The 16,668-nt window shown below is 28.6% G+C and overlaps 1 protein-coding gene across 4 annotated transcripts in view; it reads right to left on the bottom strand.

Moving 5' to 3' along the window:
• The window catches only part of LOC129002235 (supervillin), a 152,799-nt gene that overhangs the window by 85,112 nt on the left and 51,019 nt on the right, over nucleotides 1–16,668 (bottom strand). For 3 of the 4 annotated variants that reach the window (XM_054429887.1, XM_054429886.1, XM_054429890.1), the window contains 4 exons: nucleotides 14,792–14,967; nucleotides 13,917–14,030; nucleotides 12,760–12,951; nucleotides 9,757–10,417 (listed from right to left, as the gene is read on the bottom strand). In XM_054429887.1, the coding sequence (XP_054285862.1) occupies nucleotides 9,757–10,417; nucleotides 12,760–12,951; nucleotides 13,917–14,030; nucleotides 14,792–14,967 (1,143 nt within the window). The remainder of the gene's footprint in view (nucleotides 1–9,756; nucleotides 10,418–12,759; nucleotides 12,952–13,916; nucleotides 14,031–14,791; nucleotides 14,968–16,668) is intronic. The other variant, XM_054429889.1, reaches the window with a different exon arrangement.

The raw sequence follows: 16,668 nt of genomic DNA on the forward strand, positions 1-16,668 counted from the left end.
AATAACATCAAAAGGTCTTAATTTTGGTAATTTTATTCCCTTTATTAATACATTTGGTTCAATCATTTCATCTTTTAACCCTAATAGATCAATTATGAAAGCTGTGACTATAATTTTAACAGGTGATTTTATTACAATAAAAGGACCATTGTTTTCTAATAAAAATTCATTTTCATTAAATTTATCATATTTATTTTTAAATTCTGTTAAACTTTTTGTAAATAATTTTTTTATATCTTCTAAGGTGTAATATCCTTTCTTTATATTAAAATATTGATCAATTGTTTTGTTTTGATCAATAATACTAAAACCATATATATTTTTATAATCATTTGGTACATTTAATATAAAATTATCTGAATAAAATCCACAAAGACCAATACTATAATTTCCATCTAAATGAATTGGATGTTCTAATCTTAGTTCAATCTTTGAAGAATTGCCTATAATTTTAAATAATTTCATCTTATTTAAATGGAAAAATTTTTAAAGGAAAAAAATAAGATAAAATTTGATACATATGATGAAAAAATCAAGAATAATCAACCAATTAGATTGTTAATAATAGGATCAAGTGGTTCTGGTAAAACAACATTACTATTAAATTTTATCTATAAAAGATTGATACCATACACAAATTTATATATTTTTAGTAAATCATTAGAGCAGCCTGCATATATAAAACTACAACATAGATTTAAAAATATTGAAATGAACATTAACAAAAAAGTTGCAAATTTCTTTGGTTCATGTGAAGATATAATTTCATTAAATGATTGTAAACCAAATTCATTAATTGTTTTTGATGATTGTATTTTAGAAAATCAAGATAAAATAAAAGAGTATTTTGTAATGGGTAGACATAAAAACATATCATGTATTTATCTTTCACAATGTTATTCAAAAGTTGACATTAAATTAATAAGGAATAATTTAAATATGTTATGTATTTTTAAGCAAAATAATCATTATGTAAAACAAATTTTTGATCATTTTGTAGGTTCTGATATGTCATTTAATGAATTTAAGGATATTTGTAATGATTGTTGGAAAGAAAATTATGGATTTTTAACTATGAATTTGATATTAAAGCAAATGAAGGAAAATATATGAATAAGTTTTCTAATATAAAATTTTCTTCTAAATAAATGTGGTGTATGCTTGATTTAATTGTTGATAAAATATTTGTTATAATAATATTTGCCTTATCTTTAGTGTTTATTTTTTTTATTAAATTTACAGAAAATAAAAAATGATGTGTTTGTGTTTATTTTTAGATTTACTTATTATTTTTGTTTTATTTATATTAATCATTAGTGTAGTGTTGATTGTGCTTAATCGACATAGTTTATGTTTATGTTAACATGGTTTATGTTTATCTTAACATCATTTATGTTTATGTTAACATATTTTTTCTTTTAATAAATGGATAACATAACTGTCGACAAGGCTAAGATGTTAGATGAAATTGAAAAAAAATTAATAAAAGAATTTAAAAATCAGATTAAAATTGATGAAAATTATGAACAAATTAAACAAAAAGCATATGAACCAATAACATCTGCAATTGGTAAAGTAGAAAATAAAATTGGTGATGTTTTAAATGAAAATAAAAATTTAATGGATTTAGTACCTATTGTTAATCAATTTGCAAACATATCAATACCACAATCTGAAGAAGAATTTATGTTACCTTCAAGTACTCCATTTAGACCAATAAGAGAACAAATTATTGAAGAAGAATCAACATTTATAGATCCAAATATTGTTTCACCTCAAATATTAAATAAAATCATTGGTCCAATTGCACAAAAATATTTACCTAGAGCAAAAGATGATAAATTTGGTTTGTATTGGGATAAACATAAAAAATCATTTATGATTGGTGATAAAATAACAGTAATTGATAATGATGATTTACTTGTTAATGGTAAAACATATACTGGCACTCAAGGTTTATGGAGATTATTGACATATAAAGACAAACCAGATGATAATTTATATAGTCAAGATGATTTAAATAATTACTCAAAAATTTTATGGGAAACAGATTCAATTTATAAAAATAATGATCCAAGTACTAGAAAACCAAAATCAAGTAAAGGTAATAAATATATGAATTTGATTAAATTTATTTGGGATTCTAAAGGAAATATTGAAGGATCTGGTATAAGAAAATATTCAGAAAATAAAATTGAATACAGATATATTGATGATTTAAACAAATTAGAAAGTATAATCAATTATATATATGCTCAAGAAAAAGCTGGAAATAATAACTTTATCAATGAAAAAAGGGCTATTAAAGATTTTATTTCAAACAAATTAGATGAATTAATTGAAAAACCTGATGGTATAAAATATTTAAAAAGAATATTACCAACTATAACATCACCAATTATAGGTTCAGGATTATTAAATGATTTTATAAATAATTTACCATTTGAATTGCATGTACCTGGTTTTCAATATCTAGGACCTGGAACTAAGCTACAAAAAAGATTAAAAAGAGGTGATCCTGGAATAAATGATTTAGATAAAGCTGCTAAAGAACATGATATATTTTATAGAGATCATAAAGATACAGAATCTAGAAATGATATTGCTGATAAAATATTACAAGATAAAGCATGGGATATAGCAACATCTAGTGATCATGATATAGGTGAAAGATTAGTTGCTTTACCAACATCAGGTGCTATGTGGTTAAAAAGAAAATTTGGAATGGGATTAGAAATAGGATTAAAATTTTAACCTATATAAATGGAGAAAGTTAAGGTAAATTTAACTGATTATCAAAAATCTAAAATTAAATCTTCTTTTAAGAAAAATAAAAATTTGACTATACAATTTGAAATAGATCAATTTAAAAATGGTAATGATGTATTATTATTAACTAAAAGACAATTGAATAAATTAGAAAAACATAAAAAATTAAATACTGGATTAAGACTTGAATTTTCTTACAATCAACTTAAACAAATAAAAGATGGTGGTTTATTAAATGAAATATTAAATGTTGCTGATTATATTCCTGGCATAAATAGTTTAACACCAAAAGTTAGAAGAGGAGCTAAAGTAGTAAAAGACAATGTTATTCCAAAATTTAGAGAATTTATAAATTGGTTAGATCAAGAATTAGCTAATGTAAAAGGATCTGGATTAGATGAAAAAACATTAAAATATGTTAAGAAAAAAATTTCAACCCATTGACTTTAGCTGATTTAGAAAAATTATGTCAAAATATTAAGAATTTTAGAGGTGTTTTTATGAGAGATATGCTTCCAAAAACTGTTAATAAATTTGAATGTGGTGTAGTCAATTTAGATTCTTTTTCTGGTAATGGAACTCATTGGATATGTTATTATAAAAAAGATAAAATTAAATATTACTTTGATTCTTATGGAAAAATTGTTAATAAACCTTTTAAGGAAATTGTTAAATATTTAGGAAAAGACAATATATTTTTTAATGATTCACAAATTCAAAATTATAATGATCCACCTATATGTGGTCATTTGTGTGTTTTTGTATTAAATGAGTTGAATAAAAATATAAGATTTGATAACATAATCAATAAATTAATTCTTAATAAATATGGATTCATTAAATATATTTGATCTATTTGGTAGACAGAAAAAAGATTTAATTGAAGTAAAAAATGATTATATTAATTCAAAATTAAATTCCATTTTTAATGATATTAATAAGGATTTAAAAAACCATATTAAGAAAACTAATAATTTGGTTAATGCTATTAGTCTATCCAAAAATTATTTAAGTATTAATTCTAGAAGGATTGTTAATGTAAAACCAAGCATTAACGACTATGATGTTGTCATAAAATCTGAGTTAAATGAAGTTTTAAATTCTATTATTAAGGTTGGTAATGATCATTCAAAAACTAAACAGGATTTAAATGAATTGGTTAATTCATTATTTAATCTAAAAATGTATGTTGAAGATTTAGAAAAACAACTTGAAGATAAACTTGCTGAAAAAATAAGATTAGTAACTGCTGGATTAGCACAAATATTAGAAGATAAACTTAATACAGAAAACCAAGAAGATCAATAATTTTTACTATATAAATGGAGTTTATTTACTGTCTTAAATGTAAACAAAAAACCAATTCTAAAGACATTCAAACAATAAAATTAAAAAATAAAAATATGGTTAAAGCAAAATGTTGTATATGTAATTCAAAGAAAAGTAGTTTTACAAAAATTTCCTCCTAATAAATGGCTCTATATAATTCATTTGATTATTTCATTATCAGAAACCAATTTCTATTAACCAATGAAGATTGGGATATTATTTCAGAAAAATATGAATTGAATGATGAGATGATTAGATTGTTTCAAAATAAATTGAATTGGGAAAAAATTGCTAAATATCAAATTTTGAATGAAAAGATTATTACTGAATACATAAATTATCAGTTAAAAGATCATATTGATTTGATTTGTAAATACCAAACATTATCTCAAAACTTTATTGAAGAATACAAATATATGTTGGATTGGGAATTACTTATTGAAAACCAAAACTTATCTGCTAAATTTATTGTTGATAATGTTAAAGAAATTCAATATTTTAAAGATAAAAATGATTATGATACTGTTGATTAAACATTTTTCAGTTGATTAAATAGATTTCAGTTGATAAAAATTCAAAATTAATAAAATTTTACTTGTTTTAAAAAACCCTTTTCTTTCCATATTTTTTCATAAATTTTTCCTTAATAAATGGCTAATACTTATGAAATTGAAAGAGCTGAATATAAAAATTTTTATCCTTTATCTAAACTACATTTGAATGAACCAAACAAAAAAACTGAATTTAATATTGATTTTGGTGATGGATTTTGTTCATCTAAGTTTCAATTTTATATTTCAGGATCATTAAAAAAATCTGATGATAAAGACTATAGTGCTACAGATAATGTAAAGTTGATTAATAATTTTATACCATTCTTATTTTCAAAAATTGAAATTAGAAAACATAATAAATTAATTGAGGAAATTGAATATCCTGGACAATTGAGTACAATAAAAGGTACTGTTACTTATTCAAAAACAGAAGCAGTATCCAACATTTGTAATGGATTTCAATCAGATTTCAAAAAAACATTTGAAGCTGTGGGTAATCTATCACATTTTGGATTAGGTTTCTTTGAAAATGTTAATGTTCCAATATACAAAGGAGGATTCAATATATGTTTTGTTAGATCTGAAGATAATGATGCTATTTTTAGATGGAAAACTAAAAAAGTTGATGGAACTTTTGATGATACTACATTACCAGGTGTTGGAAAAGTAATTATTGATGACTTTTTTATTAGAGTTCCAATAATTGAGTATAAAACTACAAGTAAAATTCAATATATTAATGAAATAACTAAAAAAGAAAAAATACTATTTCACTTTAATCATTGGCAATGTATTGAACAAAAGACAATAACTGGAAAAACAGTTAGTTTTGATATAACAAATATTTATCGAAACATCTATAATCCAAAATTTATAATAATTAGTTTTCAAAAAGGTAGAACTAATGATCAATTATATGACACTTCAAAATTTGATAGTATGTATATTAAAAATATTAGAGTAAAATTAAATGGTCACTATTATCCTGATGAATTAATGAATCTAGATATAAATAATGGAAAATTTAGAATTGTATATCAAATGTATCAAGATTATAAAAAGGTTTATTATAACAATAGTGAAATGTATTATGATCCAACAGAATTCATTGAAAATAGACCATTGTATGTGATTGATACAACAAAAACTCCTGTTAATATTTCTGGTTCAAAGAATGATATTATTATAAATATGGATTTTGATTATGATATAACTGTTGCTAGTAAAACTAATTGCTATGTGGTTGTTGTGTCTGAAAGATTATTAGAGTATAATGTGATTAAAAATGATATAACTGAAATCAAATAAAATTATTATAAAACCACCATTTATTTACTACTTTTTGACATATTTTTCAAAATATTATTATATTTTATGAATAATGAGACTACTATTGTTAATTTAAAATTTGTTTCATAAAAAAATATTAATAAATAAAAATTTTTGATTTTCAAGGTCACAAGAAATAAATATTTTAAATTTTATTATTTAATAAATTTGTACTTACCTTATAGATATATCATACCAAATTTCATGAAAATATCTTTAAAAACAAAGAAGTTATTAAGGTTTTTAGTTTAAGGGTAGTTCACCCTAAATTGGAAAATTTTAGTAAAAACATTGATTTTAAACATAATTTTCATAATTTTTAAGTTTTAGAATTATTCAATAATTTTTTACATTTTTATAAATAAAATACAAAATAAGGGATGAAACTACCCTTAACATAAGTCAAAAACATTCTTTAATATTCAATGAGTGTATGTTTCAAATTTGGTTAAGATTGGTTTAAAAACACTCAAGTTATAACATACAATATATTTCAAAAAATTTCATTCGATACTAACAATCGAATAATAAGTTGAAACCTTCGATATTAACAGTTAAATTACTGAATAGGAATTCAAAATAACTCACACAAACATAAACAAATAATATTTACTGAACATTTCAGATTTATCAAAGCGTGCATTCAATGCACGCTTTCGTTGAACATCATTTGGTTTGGCAAAAAAAAAAACTGTCAAATAAAACAGCACAGTCACTTAAATTTTTCTACACAAAATATTTACTGTACAATTCAGATTTATCAAAGCGTGCTTTAGAAGCACACTGTCCTTGAATATCATATGGTTTGGCAAAAAACTATCAAACAAAGCAGCAATCACTTGAACTTGAAAATTCTGATTGTTTTATAAACAAGTTATGATTACAAACAATAAAAATAGTCTATAAATAGTTCAATAAATCACTTTTACTTATTAAAATATTAGTTAAAAACACTTGAAAAATCCAAATATGGTGATGAACACTTCAAACACATTTCACTTCACAACACGATAGTTTCACAATTTTCATAGTTAATCTTCTTTATACTTAATCTTCAATTAATAAATAATAAGCTTTTACCATCAATAAACTCTTATTTTAAGTATTTCTTCATAAAACAGAATGAGAATAAATGTAGAAAATCAACCACACCCAAATTAGCTGATGTAATGACTTGGCACTTTTTTTTGTTAAATCAGCTAGTTTCATTCAGTAACTATTTAGCATAAGATTTTAAGCATTGATTATACATTTTAAGCATTAATTATAAAATACTTTTCAATTAGTTTAGATAAATCAAAATAATTATTTTAATCCACACTGCAATTTACTAACATTCAACTGGTTATTATTTTATTCAATCACTTATTTTCATCAAAAGATCAATCAAACAAATTAGGCCATAGACTAATATTCCTTCAATAAGATTATATTTACAACACAATTTGTTTTTGTTGATTCTTACATTATCTTTAATCATACAGAAATGTATAATATATGAAATAGCACTAATTTTTAACAAGCTTTTCATTGGTGACATTTATTTTTAATTTAAATCAATACTTATCTTCTTATCTTAAGATTATCATTTTTGATAACATTTCATGTTTAAGTTTAAAATTATTTAAAATGAAATATGGACTTGTAATACATCAAATATCATTAGAATTTTCTGAGAAATTCAATACTTTTAATAAATTTTGAATAACTCAAATAGGAAAAATATTATTTACAAAAACAATAATTTAAATAAAATATTTAGAATATTTGAATAAAAAATTTTAAAATTTTACTTGTTTTTAAAAACATTTCAGTTTGTAGTCAATTGTATGTAAAATATAGACATATTCATGAAAATTTCATCAAAATTGTATACTTTTTCTAGAAAAATATGAATATGTTAGAAATTGACCTAAAAGGGTAAAAAATATAGCATATTGTATAAAAAAATAGGAAAATTCATTTAATTTTTGAGTGGCTCCTTTTTTGGCCCAGAAGTGACATGAATATATCTACTTATGTTTACATATGCATGTTTAAGTCTCAGACATACGGGATTAAAGGAAGTTTCCAATACCACAAACAGTAAATAATAATTACTCCCACATCAATTAAAGATTCTTCAAGCAGGAAGGAATACAATAGCCAGTGATACGTAACATAAAACAGACGGTGTATTGTGTTTGCCTTGACCACCTGGCCATATTGTTTGTACCAGAAGCTGTTTGATTATCTGTTTGTTTGTTTGTTTCTCAAATGTCTCAACTACACTAGATATCAACAGCCTTGGTCTGGTTTTTCAGTGTCAACGAACCTATTAAGTTATGTACGATTTGTACTCTACTTCCAATAAATTTCCAGAGCCCTGTTAGAAAGGCCAGTTGGGAATCATTTATTGTGCTTGGGTATCACAGTTCATTTGAAATGGTATTAAGAAAATTGAAGGGTGTAAATATAAATAAGTTAGAAATCATGACTCATGTTTTAACACATTGAAATATTTTGTACTTGGCAGCAACCTACCATTTCAATTGACGTTAGTGATTGTGACAAAAAAATTTTACTGAGAAATATGTGTTTTCAATACTAATTGTCCAATAAATTTTAAATTTAACGCTTATTGCTGTTATATTTGAGTAAGCAAACCCTATTTCTAGCTAAACTGTTAAAATTGTACTGACTTTTATAAAAAATAAAAATAAAAGCAGTACCAGTAATTTTAGTAACCATAAAATTAGTTTAGTTTGAATTTATCATTATATCATCATAATAAGATGGAATCTGTGATCGCTGCACTATAGAGATAATCTCCTGCTGTCGCGACTAAATTATCAATATCTCACGACAAAGACATTATCACCATCTCTCGAGATTGCTGCAAAATCTGTATCAAGTAATAGCAAAACTGAGAGCATCTCCTGCGATAGCGAGATCATTGTCTCTTGCGATTGCGACAAAAATATATAAATCCCGACGATGCCCAGATATAATCATATTGTCTCCTTCAAATCATGTACATCTTGCACTATCCCGAGGACATCATTATTGTCCCCCACGATCTCGACAAAATTATTGATTGTTAAACTGAAACCCGACATTTTCTATCAATTCTTGGATTTAGTGTTTATGGGCAAAACCGACAACGGACTTTAAAAACTGAACCATCCCGGACTGATTTTGATCAATATATACGTAAATTTAAAGTTTTTTTTTTCATTTCTCTCTCATTGCCACCTATTAATCTGCTACTTAGTTACAATATGGTGTTAGTGTGAGAGAAATATAACATCAACCGAGATTGTTAATTGCTGCAAATGATGACGTTTACACTGCCGTGTGCCAGGTCTAACAATACATATTCACCATATACCTACTGCAAGCCTTGAATTCACCATACAGCTAGACATCCCATCGTCGTAGTTGATGAGCCACCGGCAGATTGTGCTGATTTCTGACAAACTCACAACATTTTTTACCAAGTTAATCTGGCTTACCAAGTTATTGCCATCAACAACCCAACAACAAAATCCCACAAACAAACCAGTTATTGTTGGTGTTTGTCTTGAGCTATAGCAACTGTTGTGATCAACTGTCACATGTCAGAAAAAAAAATAAGATAGGAAATTGAATTTGAGACACTAACACATTCTGTGACTAGCTTACTCCACTATGTTCTTTTTCAATAAAAAAAGAGATCTATATTAGATGGGATGTCTACTCTAGTATTCAATAATCAATTCTACAGGACAGTTTTGTATAAGAAGCAGTTCCCTACCTTTCCGCGGCTTCTTTGGCCAGCCCTGCTTGTCTCCTCCGAGCGACCGCTTCATTTCCGATGATCTTCCTCACTTCTCTCCCGCCAGACGACGAACTGTCTTCACCAGACAACTCCCCACAGTCTTTTTTTCTCCGAATTCTTCTTGTCACGTCATAATTTTCCTTCCCTTGGTCCAAATTCTTCATATTCATCATCTTATCCGACTCGTCCGGCTTGTTGTTGTTGTTTAAAATCAAAGACTTTCTCTTCTCCGGAGACTCGTTCGCTTTTCTCTCGCCTCTCGCTTGAGCTTCGACTTTATGCAGTAAATCTATCAGGTCTGAATTAGCGTTGGGTTTGTCATCTTCGCTGTCAGTTTCTGTTTCTTCGCTTGACGAACTTTCTTTATCCTTGGATACTTTGAGTATTGAATGCAAATCCTTACTTCTTCTGTCGGGCTCGGATATTTTGTTTTCCTTCTTCAAAACACTTCTTAGACAAGAGGTCTCACTGTCCTCGACAACGTCGGGTTTAGGGATTCTAGACGGAGATTTTAGAATACCTCTCTTCAGAGGAGACGAGGGCTCCTTCACAGATTCTGAATCTTCATCACTTTCTTGCGAAGGCTTTGGTTTTGGTCCAAGATTCTTCTCCGAGAGATTTTTCAGAATTCCAGACACTGTAAAAGAAACAAAAGTATGGTTTAGTAAATAGCTTGAGAAATATATACGTAGTAGAATATTTTTGTTAAGATTTTGTTTGTTAAAGACACAATACCCGCATTCTAAGCTTTACTTAACTTACAAAAAAAAAAAAAAAAAAAAAAAAAAAAAACTTCTAAAAATAGTTGTTATAATGTTTTACAAAGAGCTATTTATTCATTATTGGACAAGAAACACAATATTTTACAATAATGACAGAATAGTGTCAGGAGTACAAAACAGTAAAATAAGAACAAAGATTATGTAAATAAAAATAAAAAAGTGTCTGCTAATTTGTCTAAGCTGCAATGTCTACAATGTCTTAAACTGGATCGTACTTATTATCTGAATTGTTTATTGCATATTTTACAATACTAGGATCAAAATGGTTAACTTACATGAAACATCAAAAAACATTAACTGAATAGAGAATACTACTTTGGGTATTTAAATATCAGATTTTTGGACATAAAAAAAAATAAATACTGACGTTATACACACACAAACATCTACTACTGTACTAGTTTATTTGAACACATAAAATTAACACTTCAATTAATTGACAGGTTATCAACCAACAAAAAGGTTCTATATTAGGTTATGTCACAACGGAATTAATTGGTTTGTACAGAAAATAATACCCAGTTACAGTTAGTAACAACAATCCATCATTCATCAGCCCATTTAAGTACTGTTACAACAAAATTGAAATTGTCAATTTTATTATTTACAAAAACCCAAAAATTCTCTGTGTTACGGGTTATTGGATGAATTAATTAATCAATTAATTATTTGATTCATCCAAAATTTGAGAAGATTGGTAGTTTATCAATTTATTTGAGCAAAATATGTTGAGTTTAGGTTATAAAATTACTGTTTAAATCAACATGCAAGGTATAGTATGTTCTTTGACTAAAAATAGTATTTTTCATCACTAGGGCCTAAAGTGACTCTTTTTGACCTTAGGTCAAGTTTTACGATCGAGGCGAAGCCGAGGTCGGAAAATGTGCGAGGGTTAAAAAGTCACTTTTTGCCCGTGTGGTGAACTATATTTTTTGTCATAGAGAGGGAAAACAGAACTTTAACAGAAAAACGCTCTTTTAAGTTGCTCAAATCACCTATTTTCTTTTTGATAAAACTGGCTACCATTTAATACTACAGGTCTAAAATCTAGAATAACTAGTCTATTTTATCTGGTTAAATGACTAAGATGTAAATGTATTTGAACCATTTTCTGACCTGAACACACTAAAAGCATTGTATTGCAATAATGTCATCAATGATGAAATGTGCCATTTGAGAAATTATTTTACAACACTTCTATTTTAAACATTATAACTTAATGTAAACATTTTACTAAACCTGTTAATGATGTATCGAGTGTCAAAGAGATTCCGACAATCACTTAACTATAAAAACATAAAATTTCACCGAGAAATCTCTAACGAATTTAGAAAAACATCACTGAACCCTAAATGTAAAACATTGTTTCTCAAGGAAGATATTCATGCAAGAGAGTTCTTAAGATCCAAAACACACACCAGTGATACATTATACATGCATCATGCTACGATCCTTGACTATACAACTAGACATTCCTTCACCATAAAGTAGTCGCCACTTTAGAATCAAAATGGCTGTAGTTGAGTTGAGACACCGACAGAGTGCACTGATGTTAATTAATAATTACTCATACTTTAAATATGCCAATTTAACAAAGTCAAACTGAAAGAATGACTCATTGTGAGCTAGCGTCTTCTTTACAGAAACTCACTAACCAAAACTAAACGAATAAATTGAATTTCAAACAATAGCACACACTGTTGAGTGTCTCACTTAACTACAGTAGAACTCCAATTCTCTTAAACGATTTAGACCGCTCCACATTCGGATGATAACAATTGTTGATACAATTTGATTTTATAGAAATTAGAGTTTATTTAATTTAATATCAAAGATTTTAGGATCGAAAAATTTACGCTTTCGCCACAATCACAGTGGTCAATTATGATTTTCTGACAACGTCTGAGATGAAGACGATGTCTCTAAGACTGCGGAAGATGTTCAAGGTTTGACCGCGATCACGGAAAACAATGACGATGTTTCTGTCATCCCGTGAGACTATGATGATGTCAACAAGACCGTGGGAGGAATTTTTGATTTTGCCACGATCACAGCTTTTGCCTTCTTTAACGATTCTCATTATTGTGGTTTTCAGTTATTACAATTCTTTCTGCATAAGATAATTTGAGTTCTACTGTATGTTCCTTTAAACACAAAAACAGGGATCAGATGGTCTACTACATGCACTGATGCACACCTAGCACAGAGGAGGCGGACCGGGCCATGGGAGTCAGTTTCTGAGCGGTCTCCAGCTCCTCGGGTGTGATTGGCTGAGTCTTGTGTCGCTGACTGCGCGGGTTGAAGCGACAATTCACCGTCTTCTCGTTGAACAGTCTCACTCTCTCGGCCAGACTCAACTTGCTGGGGTCGTTTGGATCGTCGTCTTCGGCTTTAGACAACAACCAGTCAGCCACAACAACCAGAGAAGATCATGCGAGGACAAGTGAGTGAAACTGGGAGATATACAGATAGGTGCTACCAACGACCGTGTGGAACAATGTGCAATCAAAACTGAGTGAGGATATTGTGATTTAGGTTTGTAAGGAACTTGACATTTCTTTTGGCAAAAGGCTATTGATTGTATTGATTGTTGACCACAAAATTTGAAAAACTAATAATACACGTTAACGGGAAAATTCAACTACGATTATCTGTAAGGCGGCGTTGTGTTGGTTGTTTCGTTATAAAAATCATTATCCTGATTAACTGCTTACAGACAGGTAAAGTAATTTCCAATATCGACTTGGTCAGTACATGTTGGCACAACATTTTTTTAAATTGAATTTGAATAATGAGATACTAAGTAGTAAGATTGATAAACTGTGTTAGTGATTTGTAGAGAAAATCATTTATCGTGATCAACTGCCTTTAGACACCTCTAAAGCAATAATCCCGACCATGTATGCTTATGTATGTTATAAAAAAGTAAACTACTGTGGTGCTTGTAATGTATAAAAAATAAATAATTATGTAACCTCTTCATACATCTATAGGTACAAGTTTATTCAGCTATATTTATAACTTCCTTCCACTATTACAGTGGAGAAAAAAAATAAAAACTACAAGAAGTACTTTAAAACTTGAACTTTTAATGACATTTTTAAGTTACATTATGATGATTCCTCCAGTATGTGATTAACAATCAAAAAATGCTGAAACCGCTTTTCATAATAGAGATAGATAAAAGATAAGCAGTAATATTTAACAGTGAAAATATCCAGGAAAAAGACATTAGCAAAAATCATAACCATCATTGAGAAAAAAATCCAGTGCCATGACCGAACACCAGTGCTTATACAGTTGAGGTGATTGAAAACGGAACTACCATGCTTGTGTGAGTAATGCGAGACCTACCTGTTGCGGATTTAGAAGCCTCGTTGACTCGTTTGGCCTCTTCCACCTCATCCTGTGTTACAGGTTGTGTTTGGAATCTGGATGGATCCAGCCGGACTCTGCGGGAAGAGCTGCCTGTTGACAATGTAAAACTGTTAGAGAATAAAACTTCAATTAATGAAAGAATGACACTGTAATGGTTAAAGAATTCAAAGTTTCGAGGGTGACTGGGTTACCAAATGTCACTTGACGATAAACATTTTACATGAAAGCCAAATGGCTGATTAGGATATTTTAAAGGAGATGGAGTTCAGGCAGCTTACTTGAGAATGTTAAGAATCCACGGGCTAAAAGACAGAGAGTTACATCGCAAAACATAAACACTGATATTTCGTCCTATCATGGGACTTTTTTAGAGTAGGTACAAAGATAAATGTCCTCTTCCTAATCATGTACAACATTTCACTTCAACCTCCTCCCTTTATCAGGAGGAAATATCAGTGTTATGTTTTGTTTATAAAATTAAATATGGAAGAAATTGCACAAGATCAAAATTCACACAGCTATTCATCTTGCAAAAAAGTCCTGTGTTTTCGGTGAATTAATCAGACAACTAAGACTTTGATTAACAGATATTAATGTATAGCATGCAATCATTCTTAGGATTATTTATTTAGAGGGTGCGAGCTGGTCTAGTGGTTATAGCACAAGACTTCGGTCCCTGAGATCCCAGGTTCGAATCCCGCCAAATCACCTATGGATTTGATCTATTTGATTATGACGCAACCCCTAGGTCTAGACTGAAGCAACAATCCCAGGCTCGTACCTAGCATCTTAGGAACAAAAAAGTATCGATTCCAAAATTGTCACTGCAACATGACAATAACATAACGTACCTTTTGGTAACTTGTTCTGCGTGTCCTCTCGCTGCTGGCGGAGAGTCTCAAACATGCTGGCGCGCGCTGACACGCTGTTGCTGCGTGTCAGTGTGTGACCTTCCTCTTCCTCTCTCTTGCTGTCTTTGTCTTTGTCTGGGTCATTACGAGGCATATCTGACTCAGTCCTGGTCCAGCTACAACGCAACAGACAATTCAGTAGACCAAGGGTAACAGAATCTCTTTATCAAATAACAAAATCTTGTGAAAGCATGATTGCGGCTAAATAACGTTGTAAAGATATAGTATAGTCCATCACTCCTAAAGTAATTCTTTTGGGTCGAGCTGAAATTTAACGACCGAAACGAAGCCGAGGCAAGGTCAGAAATTGAGAAAAACAGAAAATTTTACTTATATTTTTTGTCACACTGCACCATTGAGGCTAAATAATTCACGAAATGTAAACTTTGAAAAGTTACTTTCTGAGATTCTTTTACAATTTGTCTACATGTTGAAAAAAATGTGTTTGTTGTAAAATATACAATACAACTCGATGAAACACAAAAAATCTGTATAATGATACAACAAGGCAACATATTTGTTATATGGGACTATTTAAATACATTTACTCTACATCTACATTTACTCTTATTTGTTCTTGAAACTATTTACATGGGACCCTCACAAAAAAACCTTATTTATGCTATTCTCCTCTTCTCTTTCTAATTTTCTATCACACATTTCTATCAGGGCATAAAATAACATGTTAACTGTCAGTGGTGTGATTTTGTTGCCCAGTGTCTATGGGTGGTGCCGGCTTAATTTTTTTTTTTACAATTCACATTTTAAATTTATCGGAATTTAAAAAATAACATCATGTTAATATTTTAGAGTATTAAACTATGATTTTAGCCCAATAAGCCCAATAAAGTGAAGGGAGCCTTGGCCTGTTACAACGTTCTAGAATACGTAAAAGTGAGATTATGTGGACTATTTACAAACAAATATAATCGAAAAATTAATTACAAGAAACGTGCATTCGCTACCACCCAGACACCCGGTAAGTCTGGCGCCACTGTCACCCATTGGAAATCCCTTAAAATATGCTCTGTTTTCTATAACTATTAATATAGTTTTTTTTAAAGTATCTCAGACAATATCCATAAAAAACAACTAAGACATACAATATGGCTCTAATGTGTAAAAAAAATAATTGTGTGTCAATATTAAAAAACAAAATTTAACAATCATGTAACAGTTACAGTTATTAAGTATTTGACTAAAATCAGTATCGGCAATTACTTATTAGCTCAATTAAAATAAGTAGAGTATGTAATGTTTCTTTGTTTTAAAACCACTTCCTAAATACACTATCAAATCGGCCAACACACTTTTATAATCAATTTTAAATGTCAGGGGACAGTAAACATAACAACAACATTACCTACCAGAACCACACAAGCTAGCTATCCTACCAAAGCATATGAATGAACAGTGCAAATACATCCTTGCCATTCAATTAGAACAATAATAATTTGTTAGCCTAAGATGTGTGATTAAACACCAAACTTATACATACAAGGGTGAGTAATCCTTATCTGCCATGATATATAAGGCAACTGGAAATAACCTTGGACCAGTAATGACACAAGGAACAACATTGTTGTCATTTATAAACAATTAGCGATACAAATTGATGGTCCGATTTCAGTTTAGTTTTAGTTGTGAGGTTAGCTTTTTATTCAATAATTGCTATGTTTTAAAACAACATAAATGTGCATTTAATATAAAATAATTTAAAAAACGGGTTTAAATTACCAAAGTTAAATCATAAGGTCCAAACAAGATTTTTAAATAATATCAAGGGAATTTTAAAAACATACTATTTTTTTAAGTTT

The sequence above is a fragment of the Macrosteles quadrilineatus genome, unplaced genomic scaffold, assembly GCF_028750875.1.
Source record: "Macrosteles quadrilineatus isolate MER2022 unplaced genomic scaffold, UCM_ALF_1.0 Scaffold_9__3_contigs__length_116548681, whole genome shotgun sequence".
Lineage (NCBI taxonomy): Eukaryota > Metazoa > Arthropoda > Insecta > Hemiptera > Cicadellidae > Macrosteles > Macrosteles quadrilineatus.